Source organism: Podarcis filfolensis (genome assembly GCF_964270895.1).
Source record: "Podarcis filfolensis genome assembly, chromosome: 6".
In the NCBI taxonomy this organism is placed as follows: Eukaryota; Metazoa; Chordata; class Lepidosauria; order Squamata; family Lacertidae; genus Podarcis; species Podarcis filfolensis.
The window spans coordinates 68,745,397-68,759,095 of record NC_139609.1 but is presented as its reverse complement, the minus strand read 5'-3'; the positions used below and the strand labels follow the sequence as shown (position 1 = coordinate 68,759,095).

The window sequence follows — 13,699 nt, the reverse complement described above, 5'->3', positions numbered from 1 at the left end:
TGATTAGACTCACTGACTGTATATATTGTCATACATGTACATTTATCTGGAGTGTGAATGTTAGGGGGAGTTATTTGTAGACAGAGATTCCACTCCTTGGTTAATTAAGCCATCAAAGAAATGAAGTATTCTATAAATGGGAAACAGTCTGCCTGGCTAATAATTGTCTCTCATCCAGTGGGAGCCTGGTGAAGCAGACCTCTAAAGGCAACACCCCACTTCATTACTGCAGCCTTCACAATAAACCTGAATGCATAAAACTCCTTCTACGGGCCAGAGCCAACATCACAATCAGTAAGTGGTTTCCAAACAAAAAATATTGTTTGAGTTAGGAGGGGAAATAACTGCTTACTTGTCGCAGACTGGTTGGATGCAGAGGAATGGTGGGGGGGGAACCTGCTGGGGAACCCACCAAGGGAAGAAGGCTCAGAGCCCAGGGATTGGTGACACTGAGTGGTCAGAGGGAGAAGCCCTGGAAGGAAGAGGTGTCAGAGGTTGAAGGGGCAACAGGGCTTAGTGAGTTAGGAGAGTCTGTGGCAGAGAGAATCAGGGACCAGAGGCAGAAGCTAAAGCAGGTGAGTGGGAGAAGGAAGATCACGAGACAGAGATAAATTAGGATAGTGAAGAGTCATGCAGTGTCTCCCCCTCCTGCTGTGACAAGCTCCCCTCATTTCTCCCACGCACATTTCCTCCTAATATATGCATTCTTGTAAACATTGTTTGGTTGGAGAACTGAGTCAAAAAATTCAGATAAATGTAAATTTTGACATGTTTCAGTTCCCATATTCTTTTGGAAAGTGTCAATCTGAAAGATTCAGCTTTATATGTGAACTGAATCAAATTTCTCCCCCGTCCCTAAAAGTATGATGATATCAATAGAGCTTAGTCTGTTGCTCTCATTATTACTCATTTGGTGTCATCTGATATTTCTTAACAGCGAATGAAGCTGGAGAGACAGCCCTCGATATTGCTAGGCAAATGAATCACGATGTGTGTGAAAATCTGGTAAGAAATGGGAGATTTATCTCTGCTTTGCCGCTATAGGGAAGTAATGAGCTTGAGAAGTACTGTATTTTTCGCTCTATAACACGCACCCGACCATAACACGCACATAGTTTTTAGAGGAGGAAAACAAGAAAAAAAATATTCTAAACGAAACAGTGGATGTATGATTTTTGTGGTTCATGCTGTGGCCACAGACATGTGATCTGACGGTGAGTATGGGGTAGCCCAATGCAACAATCCTCAGGATCCATGTGGATCCATGCTTTGTAACCACGTTTTTGCACCACTGCGGCCCCAGGCAACAGTGGGTGCATGATTTTTTTGGTGCAAGCTGTAGCCATGGACATGCTATATGATCTGATGGTGAATTTGGGAATACCCAGTGCAAAAATCCTGAGGATCCATGTGGATCTGTGCTTTGTAACCACGTTTTAAGTGGGGAGGGAAGGAAAAATACAGAAGGGACAAGGAACACGCGTGGGGTGGGTGGAGAAGGATGCTGTTAATAATGCAGAAGAGGGGTATAAGAGGAGAAGGCTCCTCTCCTCTCCCGCTTTGCTCCTTTAAAGGCTCTGCTTCTCTCCCTCCTCCCCGGCTCGCTGAAAAAAAAACAGCTCTGGACTCGTGTAAGCGGCTCCTCTCTTCTCCCGCTTTGCTCCTTTAAAGCAAGCAGGCTCTCTGTCCCTCTCTCCTCCCCACTCAACCGCTCTTCTCCCGCTTTGCTGTTTCAAAGCGAGCCACGGAGGAGGGAAGGAAGGGGAACCATGGATCCTCTGCTCACGACTGCAGCAGATCCCCCCGCCATCCGTAGGCATTCGCTCCATAACACGCACAGACATTTCCCCTTACTTTCTAGGAGGAAAAAAGTGAGGGTTATGGTGCAAAAATACGGTATTTAGAAAGGGCCATAGCTCAGTGATAGAGCATCATTTTTGCATGCAGAATGTCCCAGGTTCAGACTCTGGCATCTCCATATTGGACTGAATGAGGCCCCCGTCTGAAATGCAGATGAGCCTCTACCAGTCAGTGTAGGCAATACTGAGGCAGATGTACGAATGGTCTGACTTGGTGTAAGGCAGCTTCCTGTGTTCCTGTGTCTGGAATCTGGACATACCCAAATATTGAGCTCTTGGCAAAATTAAATATCTAGTGCTCTGTATTTTCAGGAGATTCAAATTACTATGAAACTATCATTGCCCATTGCTCCTATGCTTATTTTGTGTGCACACTCTCACTTGGTCTTTGCTGAAAACAAGGTTATCAGTTTACCTAGCACTTTAAAACTATACCCTGTAAAAGTAGTGCAGTTGTGTGAATTCACCTATGAAAATGAGAGAAGTTGGGAGACGGTAGCCACCAAGTTAGACATATTCCTCTTCTCCCAGGCCTTTGGCCAATTAAACAATCTATGGCCTTCTAAACTGGAAGGGGGTATTATTTTTGTTACTATGTTATATAGTTTTGGGTTTTTATATTGTAAACCACTCTGTGATCTTTGGATAAAGGCTGGTATAGAAATTAAATATATATATATGCAAGGCTTCTCTTCATTTGCATGTTGTAAACCTTTTTCTGCTTTAGTGAAAAACATAATTCTGTGTGAGTAGTTAAGGAAATGAGAGAAATACAGCCCCAATTCACCAACAATTTGGCAATTTGTGGTGTTGGGATTATAGCCCCCACTACCCCTTCTCTTCTGGGTGCTTTCAGATGGTTATTTATTGTGGGCAGCTGCTCATCATGGCTGCAAGTTGCAGTATCCACACAATGTCATTGGCATCAAAATGCCAGCCTGCATCCTGCCCTGCCCTGCCCCTCTTTTAATTTGACTTTACCTTTTCCAGGGAAAATCTGATAAACTAAAAGAAAAGAAAAGAAATGGATCATTGGGAACAGTTTGTTTTCTTCCAGTGGGGAAGTGGGAAGTCATACTGCCAAAGCATAAAAGGTGCTTCCAGAATATGGAGGCTTAATATTGTAAACAGGTCACCTTTTATGCTTTGGCAGTATGACTTCCCACTTCCCCACTGGAACTCTGGAATACGAAAGAAAGCAGCTAGGAGGACTCCAGCAAACTTAAAGTTTGCTTTGGAACTTTTCCAAACTATAATAAGAAAGAATGTGAAGAGATACGAGTGTCCTCTGTCTTGCAGCTATTGCAGGCTCAAAATGATCAGTTCAACATGCGAGCTCATGTGGAATATGAGTGGCGGCTGGGCCAAGAAGACATGTTTGAAAGCGATGATGATCTGGATGAGAAGGTAAGGTCCCAGCACTTTTGATCAGTTGTTTTGTGAGCTGGAGGTCTGCCCATTGCTTCCCATTTCTCAGCACCTTCCTTGGTCGCTTAAAGTTGGGTGCCTCTTCCGGCAGGGAGTTTGTGAAAATAGCCAAAACCGAATGGATATTTCTGTAGTCATTGAATTATAGAATTGGCAGGATCCCAAGAATGATCCACTAATGGGGTTATTAATGTGAATCATTTTAATCAATTTATTCCAAGGCCACTCAAAGCCATTGATTTCAGCAGACTTGATTTTGTGCTAGGTTGCAACCCATGGGCTGTGGTCATTCCATTAGCACAAGCATTTCTGCCTGCACAAGGGAATAATCTTCCCTTTCCTCTCCCACTCACTGTTCTAGGGATTCTCCAAGCAATCTGGAACAGATCTGGGGATGGCATAGGAGAGAGAGCAGGAGAGTGGGGTTGGAATCCTGTTGCATTAGTGGGGATCCTTGCACTTGCTTCTGTGCAACAAGGTAGTTGAATACAGGCCTGCATGTTTTAATCAAAGATTGCAGGGAGCTATTCACCACAGAGGAAAGTTCTTTATCATGCTCAAGACTGCAATTATTACTTTTTAAAAACTTTTTTTAAAAGTTTGACAACTCATTTAAAAGGGCCATCACACAACTTAAGTGTTTCAAACTTAGATCCAAAATAGACAAGCATCTGGTTTCCAGGATCAGGCACTAACTATAATTATTAGTTCTTATTTGAACAGGGACCTCGGAATTGTAAAAAATGAATACGTCTCAAGGAGAAGCCCTTCATCCATTTAGTCTACATGCATTGTGTGCATCCTGTCAGCAGGAACTTCCATGTTCAGAAGTAGTATACCAAACAACAGGGAACTGCTGTTGCCCTTTGTGACCTCTTGAAAGTGTCCTGGTGGCTGGAGGCTCTTGGAAACAGAATACTAAATTAAATTGGGCTGCTGATCTAGTGATGCTGTTCTTGGGTAAGGTTTCTAGTATTTTATTCTGCTCTCTATTAACATTCGTTTCAGCTTAGTCCAGCGAAAAAAGATCGCTTTCATCGTCCTCAGAGCTGCTACAATCTGCCTGGAACAGCCTCTCAGTCATGGAAAAATCCAGCTGACTTCTCCAAGGGAGCCAGTCCACTATCCCCAGAGAAGCTCCGTGAGCTATACGCTGTGCCACATGTTTCTGCCTCTAGACCCACTGTGGCAACATCGCCCCCTGCCTGTACAGGCCCACCACTGCCACCGCGCAATGCACCTAAAGGTTAGACAGCATCGATAATGTCCTATTTCATCACTGCCTTTATAGCTACAGAATTATAGTGCTATAACTGCACCATTCCTATGTTGGCTAATTCCCTGATGTACCATAAAGGTAAAGGAACCCCTCACCATTAGGTCCAGTCGTGGCCGACTCTGGGGTTGCAGCGCTCATCTCGCTTTATTGGCCGAAGGAGCCGGCGTACAGCTTCCAGGTCATGTGGCCAGCATGACTAAGCCGCTTCTGGCGAACCAGAGCAGCACACGGAAACGCCATTTACCTTCCCGCCGGAGCGGTACCTATTTATCTACTTGCACTTTGACGTGCTTTCGAACTGCTAGGTTGGCAGGAGCAGGGACTGAGCAACGGGAGCTCACCCCGTCGCAGGGATTCGAACCGCCGACCTTCTGATCGGCAAGTCTTAGGCTCTGTGGTTTAACCCACAGCGAATTACTGTACTCCCATTTTGCCTAGGTAGAGATGTTGGCTTCTGTCTCTCCACAATGTGCAAAGTGTACCCTACAGCTTTTTTGCGGGGGGGGGGGGCAAAGGTGCATTATTCATATCCACTTTTCACTCTGGTCAAGAATGTATTTTAATGGGGATTTTGGAGACCTAGAAGACAGGGAAGCAGAGGTTGATATCCTTTCTTTCACATACCTCTGTGGGTGTGAAGAAGATGTAACTGATTGCTACTTTCAAGTGTAAATACCATGGTGAGCAGTGTCGTGCATCTCCTACTTATATGCAAACTATACAATATATCTTAAATTTTGCACCTATCTATGGATGTCCAGCTCTTTTATTTTTAGGGCATGGGTGCAGAACTCATGGCTGTCCAGACATTGTTGACCTACAAGTCCCATCAAGCCTCACCACTGGGCATGTTGGCTGAGGTTGATGGGACCTGCAGTCCAACAACCTTCAACAAGAGTGTTATCACTGACTTTTTCTCTTTCTTTGGTCAGCCCCCAGCTTCCCTCCTCCACTGCCCCCATCCAGCTGGTCAGTCCTCCCTGCAGACACAGCACCTAGAAAGATCCTGCCTCCACCTCTGACAATCCGACATAAGCGAACCTCCTCAGAGCCCTCTCCCAGCACACCACTCAATCCTACCAGCCCAACTGCAGGTAAGAGAGCTCACTGAATCAGCTGAGGATTGCTGCATTGATTATAAAAATGAGGAGCAGGAATATATCTAAATCTAGATCTATGGGGGGGGAGGCTTTATGCTGAGGTATATCGTTGGTCCACTACTGACATTGACTAGGGACGTTAACTCTTCTTATTCACAAACTACCACAGGACACCAGTGTGTTAAAATCTGGAAACATAGCTCTAGGTATATGAAGTTAGGAAACACAGGTGATTTTTTTCATACGCCTTCCTGCACCATTTCTAAATGTTGATTATCTGTGAATGCTCTGACACACTTTGAATATGTGGGCCACCACATCTTGCAAACCTGCAAAAAATATTATTTTAATCAAGATGTGGCAGGTTCACAAATTCAGTTCATCTGGCTAAAATTCCCTTTAAAAATCAAATTGGGTTTATTTTAGCACATTAGCTATTTCTTTAAAAATGCCCATCAATTCATATACTGAATCACTTCAGAAGCATCCCAAACAATCCAGAATTGAGAGAGGATGAATGCATTCTCTTGAGATAGCAAATAACCTTCAAGTTGATTATATGAAAGTCAGGGACATGGCATGATAGTGAGAATGGACCACAACTATCCTGAATGCATCACTCTAATTCACAGCCATTTTGACATGTCATTGATGCTGTTAAGTGTCCACAAGTTGGGGGTTGTTGGGTTTTTGCTGCAGTGACAGGATTTGTGAATCTTCTGACATGTGGAGACGGTTTTATAATGCCTTCTTGGTGGATTCACATTTTGAAGGATTTTTGAGAGATTGTGAGATGTGTTTTGGGCATGTGCATATCAGAGGCAGGTCAGAACATTCACAAAATTAGTCATCGCGGCAAACAAGGTGGGGGGGGGGGACTCAACTGGTTTTACTGTGTCATCAAAGGATTGTTTGCTCATAAGTTTATGCTATAGTAAACTGACCTGATGCTGGCTTGTAAACAGAAAAGTCCCTTTGTCTCTGTCTTAGACCCTAGATCTTTCTCGCTTCCAAGACGTTATTCTCCAGAAGGAGCCTCATCTAGGAGGTTGAGGTAACCATGGGTGTCTGGGGGCTCCTCCAGACATCCTTTTTATTGCACATTCATGATTTGTGCTCATGAAGCTATTGGGGCTGTCATATGTGATCCCACTTTCAATACTGTTTGCAGCTGCAAATGTTTTGCAGCAGTCTCCTGGCTTCATTTTTGGCCAGCTCATATATCGTAACTTACTGCTGAAATTCAGTAACTTTGCATACTACAGTTGTTCTGGTTTATTTTTGTCCCGCTTTTGTTGCACTGCCGCACCCCCCTGGACAGCAATAATGTGGTAGCATTGGGGCAGCACTGCAGAACAAACTAAAGCAGAATAAATCCACCACTACTGTTGTGTCAAGAACATGTTGCAGAATGCCTCTGCGATAAAACACAGTTGTGGAGGGGCCCTATGATGTAGAGCCGATTGCCTGGTGCACCCCAGCTGTGTTTTGAAATAGGGTGGTTGGGCAATCTTTGTCTTTGTCAATCTGTCTGTCTATGTATATACTGCTCAAGAGCAGAGAATGAGGTTTTAAAGCAGTTCAGTTAGGGCTCTTCCAGATTTCCTGTTTGTTCATCCTGATTCATTTGCACAGAATTTACACGGAGCTTATGTAATGTTGCCCAACTTTGCTGTCATCCCATTCTTTCCAGTATACTTTCCTGACCACCAAAATTTTTGTTTTGTTCTGCAAGAGCACCAAATTTACTTTAATTGTGCAAACTGAAGTTTCTGGTATATGATGGAATCATACCCGCAATATAGTGACAGTATGGAAGCAACTTTAACTTGCATTGTGAATATAAAACTTATATTGGTCAGAATCCTCATTTGCAAGACAGCTGCCTTTCTTCTGCTCACCTGACAGTTGGTATGAGTTTCTAGGTGGCTGCTGTTTTTCAAGCACATCGATTAGGAAATGAGAGATTCTTCAAGGTGAATGAACACTCCACCCCCCTTATTTCCTTTAGTTCTGATTCTTCTGAACTCCCTGAAGTGGTGGTGGATTCCTGGCGACAAGGTAAAACTCTCTCTCTCTCTCTCTCCAACCCCCCCCCCCAGCAAATACCATCTGTGCTACTTCCTTCTCTCCACTACAGTTCTCCAACAATATTTCACATATTCTTTCCTTTTAAAGTTGATTTCTTTTTGAACTTATGGACTTCTACTATATCAAAAGTTTTGTGAATTTTATTTCCTTGTATTCAGTTGCACAAGGTGTTCCTACATCAGCCTTGTTCTTCCATTTTGACACCATTTCAAAATCTAGAGGCACCTCCAAATGACCTGTTTATTGAGCATTCCTCCTGATTGCAGTATGATGACAGGGCATTGGCTTTCGATGAACATTCAGCCTGACTTGCTTTTGGGGAGATTAAATGACATTGCATCAAAGCAAATGCTATCCACACTTTAAAGTGCATTTTCCTATCACTTTCCTTACTGCAAAAAGTCAAATCTTGGGGGGAAACCAGGTTTGTTGCACATAACTTCCAGTCACCTAGGATTGCACAAGCTAAATTTGCTGTTTTGTAATCCCACCCCAAAACAGCAACAGTCTGGAAGTGCCTTAGGTGATATGTTCCCCTAACTGTTGCATCCCTGTGTTTCCTCGCCCAAGGTATTGCTCTGGTTTGCAAGTACTTTGTGGGGAGCTTCTGTTGAATTGTAGTTCAATCCTTTCAGATGTGAACCAGTATAGTACCATTGTCTCACTTGGTTCTGAGGTGCTTGCTGGTGATGTGTAACCTTGCCTCTATTTATTACCTGACTGCACCTCCACTACTAGGTGTTTTAAAATGCCATCCCTCTTGTTCTGGATTTTCCTGAAACTGTGTAGAAATCCTGCTATACTTGCAAGGTAAAAACCAGGTGTAAATTATTAGTACTGTGTCAATTTTCTTTTTGTCTTTAAACTGTGTGTGGACTGGCTGCAGGGATAAACTACAACACTTGCTAATTTCATTTTTTTTTAAACTGAAATATGTAGTATATGTAATGCAACCTTACTCTAGTGCCAGATTCCACAGAGAAAACATAATTTGAGCAGAAAGGGATGGAGAGGTTTGTTTTTCTTACTTCAGGCCTTGCACATAGCAGGGAGACATTTAACCAATCATACAGAGGAAATCTCCTGCAGAACTACACATTCAATAAGAGCATGTTATACCTCAGCAAACAACATGGTACTCTGCATGGTTGCTAAGCAACACCTTAACCTCTCCTCCTCTTAGCTAGTTGACTTTAACACTGACAGAATTCACCTACAAGTTGCACACAGAATGATCACCACTGTTGCACTTCCAACATGAAATAACACAACAGGGCTGTGTTTTGTGTTGCAGCTGCCTTAAAGGAAGAGGGGACAATTTGTGAGCAAAATCAACATGCAAGAAAAAGCCAGTGGACTTCCTCCCCCTCACTGGAATCATCCTTTGAATCATCAGATGATGTCCCACCACCACTGCCAAAAAGGGGGGGTTTGGTGTGTTCTTCATTTAAATTTACATTTTCTTACTAAGTGCTTTCATTTTCCCTCTTCATTTTAGTGTACTATTAGCTAAGGATGGTAGCCTTTCAGCGACCTAAGCTGCCTCTGATTACTGTAGGAGTGTGTGTGTGAATTAAGCTTCTGAAGAATGGGGGGTAGTCTGTACATCACTTTTTATCTTAATGTGAAATTGTCAACCCCAAGGATGTTATGAATCACCAAGTGAGCCAAAGCGATGAGGTAATGAAATCTGTCTGTCACTAACAGGATTCAGGGGTGAAGAAATTAATTGCATGGTGGTGGCCCCTCTCCTCAGCCATATTGTGATGATGTCTGCATCACAATATAACTGAGGGGAGACTTCACTCACTAAATTGATGCCAGTTGCTTGCAAATGTACCATTCAGCCCTGCTTGATAAGAATCCATAACAAGTTGCCGAAAATAACAATACAAAGACTCCTTCCATTCTGAGCATTTCCTTCTTGCTATAAAGCTTCTTCATGTGTAAGTGACTGAGGCCTTCCACATGAACTACACCTGAGTTGGGGGAACCTGTGGCCTTCCAGATGTTACTTGACTACAGCTCCCATCATTCCTGACTATTGGTTGTGCTGGCTGGGGCTGATGGAAGCTAGGAGTCCCAAAAACATCTAGAAGGCCACAAGTTCCCCCAACCCTGAACTACATTATCTGTGTCTGCAAGCTTGACATTGCTTTCTGGTGTCCATTTTCAGAAACACTCCAGTGTGTGTCGGGTCAGAGCTCTTTATGACTGCCAGGCTGACCATGAAGATGAGCTAACCTTCCAGACCGGAGAGATAATTGTAGTAGAAGGACAGGAGGACTCCAATTGGTGGGTATGTGACAGTTTCTTCTGGGTGATTGCTGGGGATTCCTTATCATGGCACTGATCGTTACCCTACCCCATGGGACTAGCTCCAGGTTTGAGGGGGTCCTCAGCAAAGTGCCCTGTGGTCAGTGGGCCTTGGCAGGAGTTAGCAGTGATGGGCTGTGTCCTGCAACAGCTTCAGCACCAGACAGGGGATCTATCCACCATTTATTTTCAACAATGCTGCCAGACACAATTTTAATTTCCCACAATGCCCTGGAGCATGAGGGAATATTGTGTATTGAATATTAAAATGGCAGGTAGACCCAGTACTGCTCAGAAAGTCAGGTCTGCATTGGCAACGACCCTGCTCAGGGCTCTGGAGCTCCAATTGTTTCCCAATGACGCCAGGTGCTGCCTCCAGTCATCATATTGCATCGCATCCCAATCCCATAAATATAGGGAATGATGGTCTCAGAAATACAGTCGTTGTAAGACTTGTAATTACAATGCACTGAGGTTTTTCTCTCTGTGTTAAAACTGCCTCACCGTCTGCTCTTTCTTTCTTTGCAGTGTGGCAGGATTGAAGGGCAGCCTTCCAGGAAAGGTTTATTCCCAGCATCGTTTGTTTACATTCTGCATGAATAGAAGGATGGGTTGATGAAAGAACACCGTATTATTTACTGAAAATATAATCCTCTGCTTTAAGAGTGGCCTCTGAAGGCAGCATGCCAAGACTTCAGTAGCGTTCCTCTCACATTTACTAACTTGGTCACCAATCTGTAGGACGACATGCTGGACCAGGAATCAGGCTCACTGATGCAGAAATGTCATCATAGAAAGTGCAATCCACTTCTCATTCAAGCCACTGGTAAAATGTCCATTGATTTAAATAGAATTGTAGCTACGCTGTATTATCTGACAAACTCACTGGCCTCTTTCATACACACCCAGAGTGGCACAGGAGCCCTTTTTTTGGTGGTTCAGTCCGTCATTGCTATGGTTTATTGTATGAATGCCAGACATCCAAGAGTGAAGCCAACTCCATGCATCTTTTCCAACTGAATCATTCTCAAACCTCACAGATAGGTAATAATTGGGTGGGAAAGATCCTCTAGGTTACCTCTCTAGGTGGTTGCTTCATTCATGCACACTTGGGCTGCGGTTGTTCTATAGGAAAGCAGCTTCCACACTGTGTATCTGTGAATGGGATCAATATGTTCCAGGTATTCTGTTAGGAAAGCTCCACCTCTTCACTGTTACTCCCTTCCACTGCACAGAAAAATAGGCATTTTCAACAATGTGGTGCTCCCTTTGTGAGTTAAAATCATATAACATGAAGGACTAAAAGGCTATGAAGCTCAGCCCAAATGTTAACCAGCGGAAGATACTTGCTGAGCCTATAGTTCCTGATGGCAGAAACAAGTGGGACAAAATCATAATAGCCCCCTTTCATTGCCCTCCACAAGCTATGGGAAACATTCTTTTTGAATTCCAACATAGCAATGAAGCAAAATCCATCAGCTAAGCCTCCAATCCCATGTGCTCCCCATGCAGCAACCTTTTTCTAGTGATGCAAGGAGCCCCACCTTCCTTTAAAAACAAACAAACCCTCACATAAAATATATTTCAGTTTTTGCAAATGTATCCCACCCTGTGAATAAATTCAGATTTTGCTGCTTATATAACACAAGGATGGTGAATCTTTAGCCCTTCAGATGTTGTTGGATTTCAACTCCCGGCATCCTTGCCCTTGCTGACTATGGCTGATGGGAGTTCAGCAACCTCTGGAGGGCCATTGGTTCCTGTTCCTTAGAAGGCTTTCCAAGCCATCTCTAATCCCACTCCAATCTTAACGGGACAGTTTTACCATTCATACCAGTGATTTCAGAAATAATAGTTCTAACTGATCTAATTACAGGGTGAGTCCTTTAAAAGAGGCCCTGTGGATACAGAGTACACATGTTCCACGGAACCTCTATTAAAAGACTCGCCCTGTATATCCTTATTGAACAGCACAAGCATTAAACACTTCATTGCAAATAAAGTATTACCATTTCTTTACATAACAGTAACCCTATTTATCTATTCTTACTAAGACTGCCCAACCTGAAATATCCAAGAATTGCAGTTGACATCTTTACAGCTGCCTTGCATTAATAGATGTAATCCGGATTGCCTGAATCATCAGAGCTCTTTCCTATCTATCTTTTCAAATGATATGATTCCACCTGAGAAGAAAATGTACTGCAGTCCAAAACTGTATACTATTTAATTTTTGTCTCATGTTTCTTTATTTCCTAAAATTTTTGGTACACCTGAATGCATGTTTTATCACCACCACTCCTGTAATAAATTTTCTTTTGCTTATGTCTCATGCTGCTTAGTCAGACTACCAAGGGAGATTGGAAATCACACTTTTCCTGTGTTACTTCTGAGTGGAAGGTTTTGAGGGAAGTTGAAAACCTGCTTTGTGTGTCGAATAGTAAAAAAGAAATGTAGATATTAAATAACTTTGTACACCTGCACCATATATAGTTCAACTCAATAAAATTACTATTTAAGAGGAGGCAGTTGTAAATAGGTGGATCTTTGGGGCTTGCTTAAAGGTCTACAATAATGGAGCCTTATATATTTAAGCTGAAACAGAGTTCCACAGGCATGGGGCCACTGCCAAAAAGGCCCTCTCCCAAATTCCCATTAGCCTAATTGCTCTTACAGTCAGGCACACAAGCAGAGTCTCTGAAGCTGATCTCAAAGTGTGAGCAGACTACAGGTGAAGGCAGGAAGAGTGAACCTCTAGGCCTTGGAACTCTCCAAGAATAAGCCCCCTCACAAGTACCCATACCCCCTTCCCACCAGCCTTACTGCACACTCTCTGAGTGCTTTTGCCTGGATGAAGGATGGAGACTTTTGCATAGCTGCAATGAAGCCTTCTGTACAAAAGGTAAGAGTCATATCTGTTGCTCCACCCACTTTATATCTTTAACCCTACCCACCAGTGGCATGCAGTTTAGGCTAAAAAGGGTTTCCTAGCCCTACTCTAAGGTAACCTGGTCCCAAACCTTTAAAGAATAAGCTCAGTACTTTAAAATGGACCTGGAAATAAACTGGCAATTCATGCACCTGGTACAATCAATCAATCATTATTTGTTTGTCTGTTTGTTTGATTAAATTTGTATATCTTCATCCATAGATCTCAGGGCAGTTCACAACAAAAACATACAATATAAAAAAAAACACAAGAATAAAGGTTAAGGTTCAATACTTACATATGATGCATTTACTTACTTACTTACACATAGATAAATGCCTGAAAGCTAAAATACAGTCTAGAGTTACTGACCTCTCCCTGAAAGCATAGTAAGAAAAACTGACAAAAGAGAATTACGTGTTCTGATGGCCTCCACATCTGTGGATGTTCCAGGTAGTCTGAAGTTCCAGCTTCATCAGATACTTTGCCCATCACCATCAAACCACTATGGACTCCCACACTCACATATACAACCTCATCAAATTCAGTTTCCCCCCCTATTATGTGAGGGGGAATGTGACACCTTTTTATAAATCAAACTTTGTTAAGAATAGTATCATGAATGTTAATTAGTGACAAATTTTTTCAGCACTTTATTTTTCCATTTCCAAAGTTCATTGGTAAAAATGAATGAATG

The 13,699-nt window shown here is 42.9% G+C and overlaps 1 protein-coding gene across 7 annotated transcripts in view; it reads left to right on the top strand.

The window, feature by feature from the left end:
- The window catches only part of LOC310764233 (arf-GAP with SH3 domain, ANK repeat and PH domain-containing protein 1-like), a 33,881-nt gene extending 21,483 nt beyond the window's left edge, over positions 1-12,398 (top strand). For 4 of the 7 annotated variants that reach the window (XM_083617693.1, XM_083617694.1, XM_083617692.1 and 1 more), the window contains 10 exons: positions 179-294; positions 938-1,005; positions 3,159-3,266; positions 4,296-4,533; positions 5,499-5,660; positions 6,657-6,720; positions 7,678-7,727; positions 9,052-9,191; positions 9,934-10,052; positions 10,602-12,398. In XM_083617693.1, the coding sequence (XP_083473819.1) occupies positions 179-294; positions 938-1,005; positions 3,159-3,266; positions 4,296-4,533; positions 5,499-5,660; positions 6,657-6,720; positions 7,678-7,727; positions 9,052-9,191; positions 9,934-10,052; positions 10,602-10,689 (1,153 nt within the window). In that variant the 3' untranslated portion in view covers positions 10,690-12,398. Of the gene's footprint in view, positions 1-178; positions 295-937; positions 1,006-3,158; positions 3,267-4,295; positions 4,534-5,498; positions 5,661-6,656; positions 6,721-7,677; positions 7,728-9,051; positions 9,192-9,933; positions 10,057-10,601 lie in introns of all 7 variants that reach the window. The other 3 variants (XM_083617695.1, XM_083617697.1, XR_014549089.1) reach the window with 2 other exon arrangements.
- Positions 12,399-13,699: the final 1,301 nt, after the last annotated feature.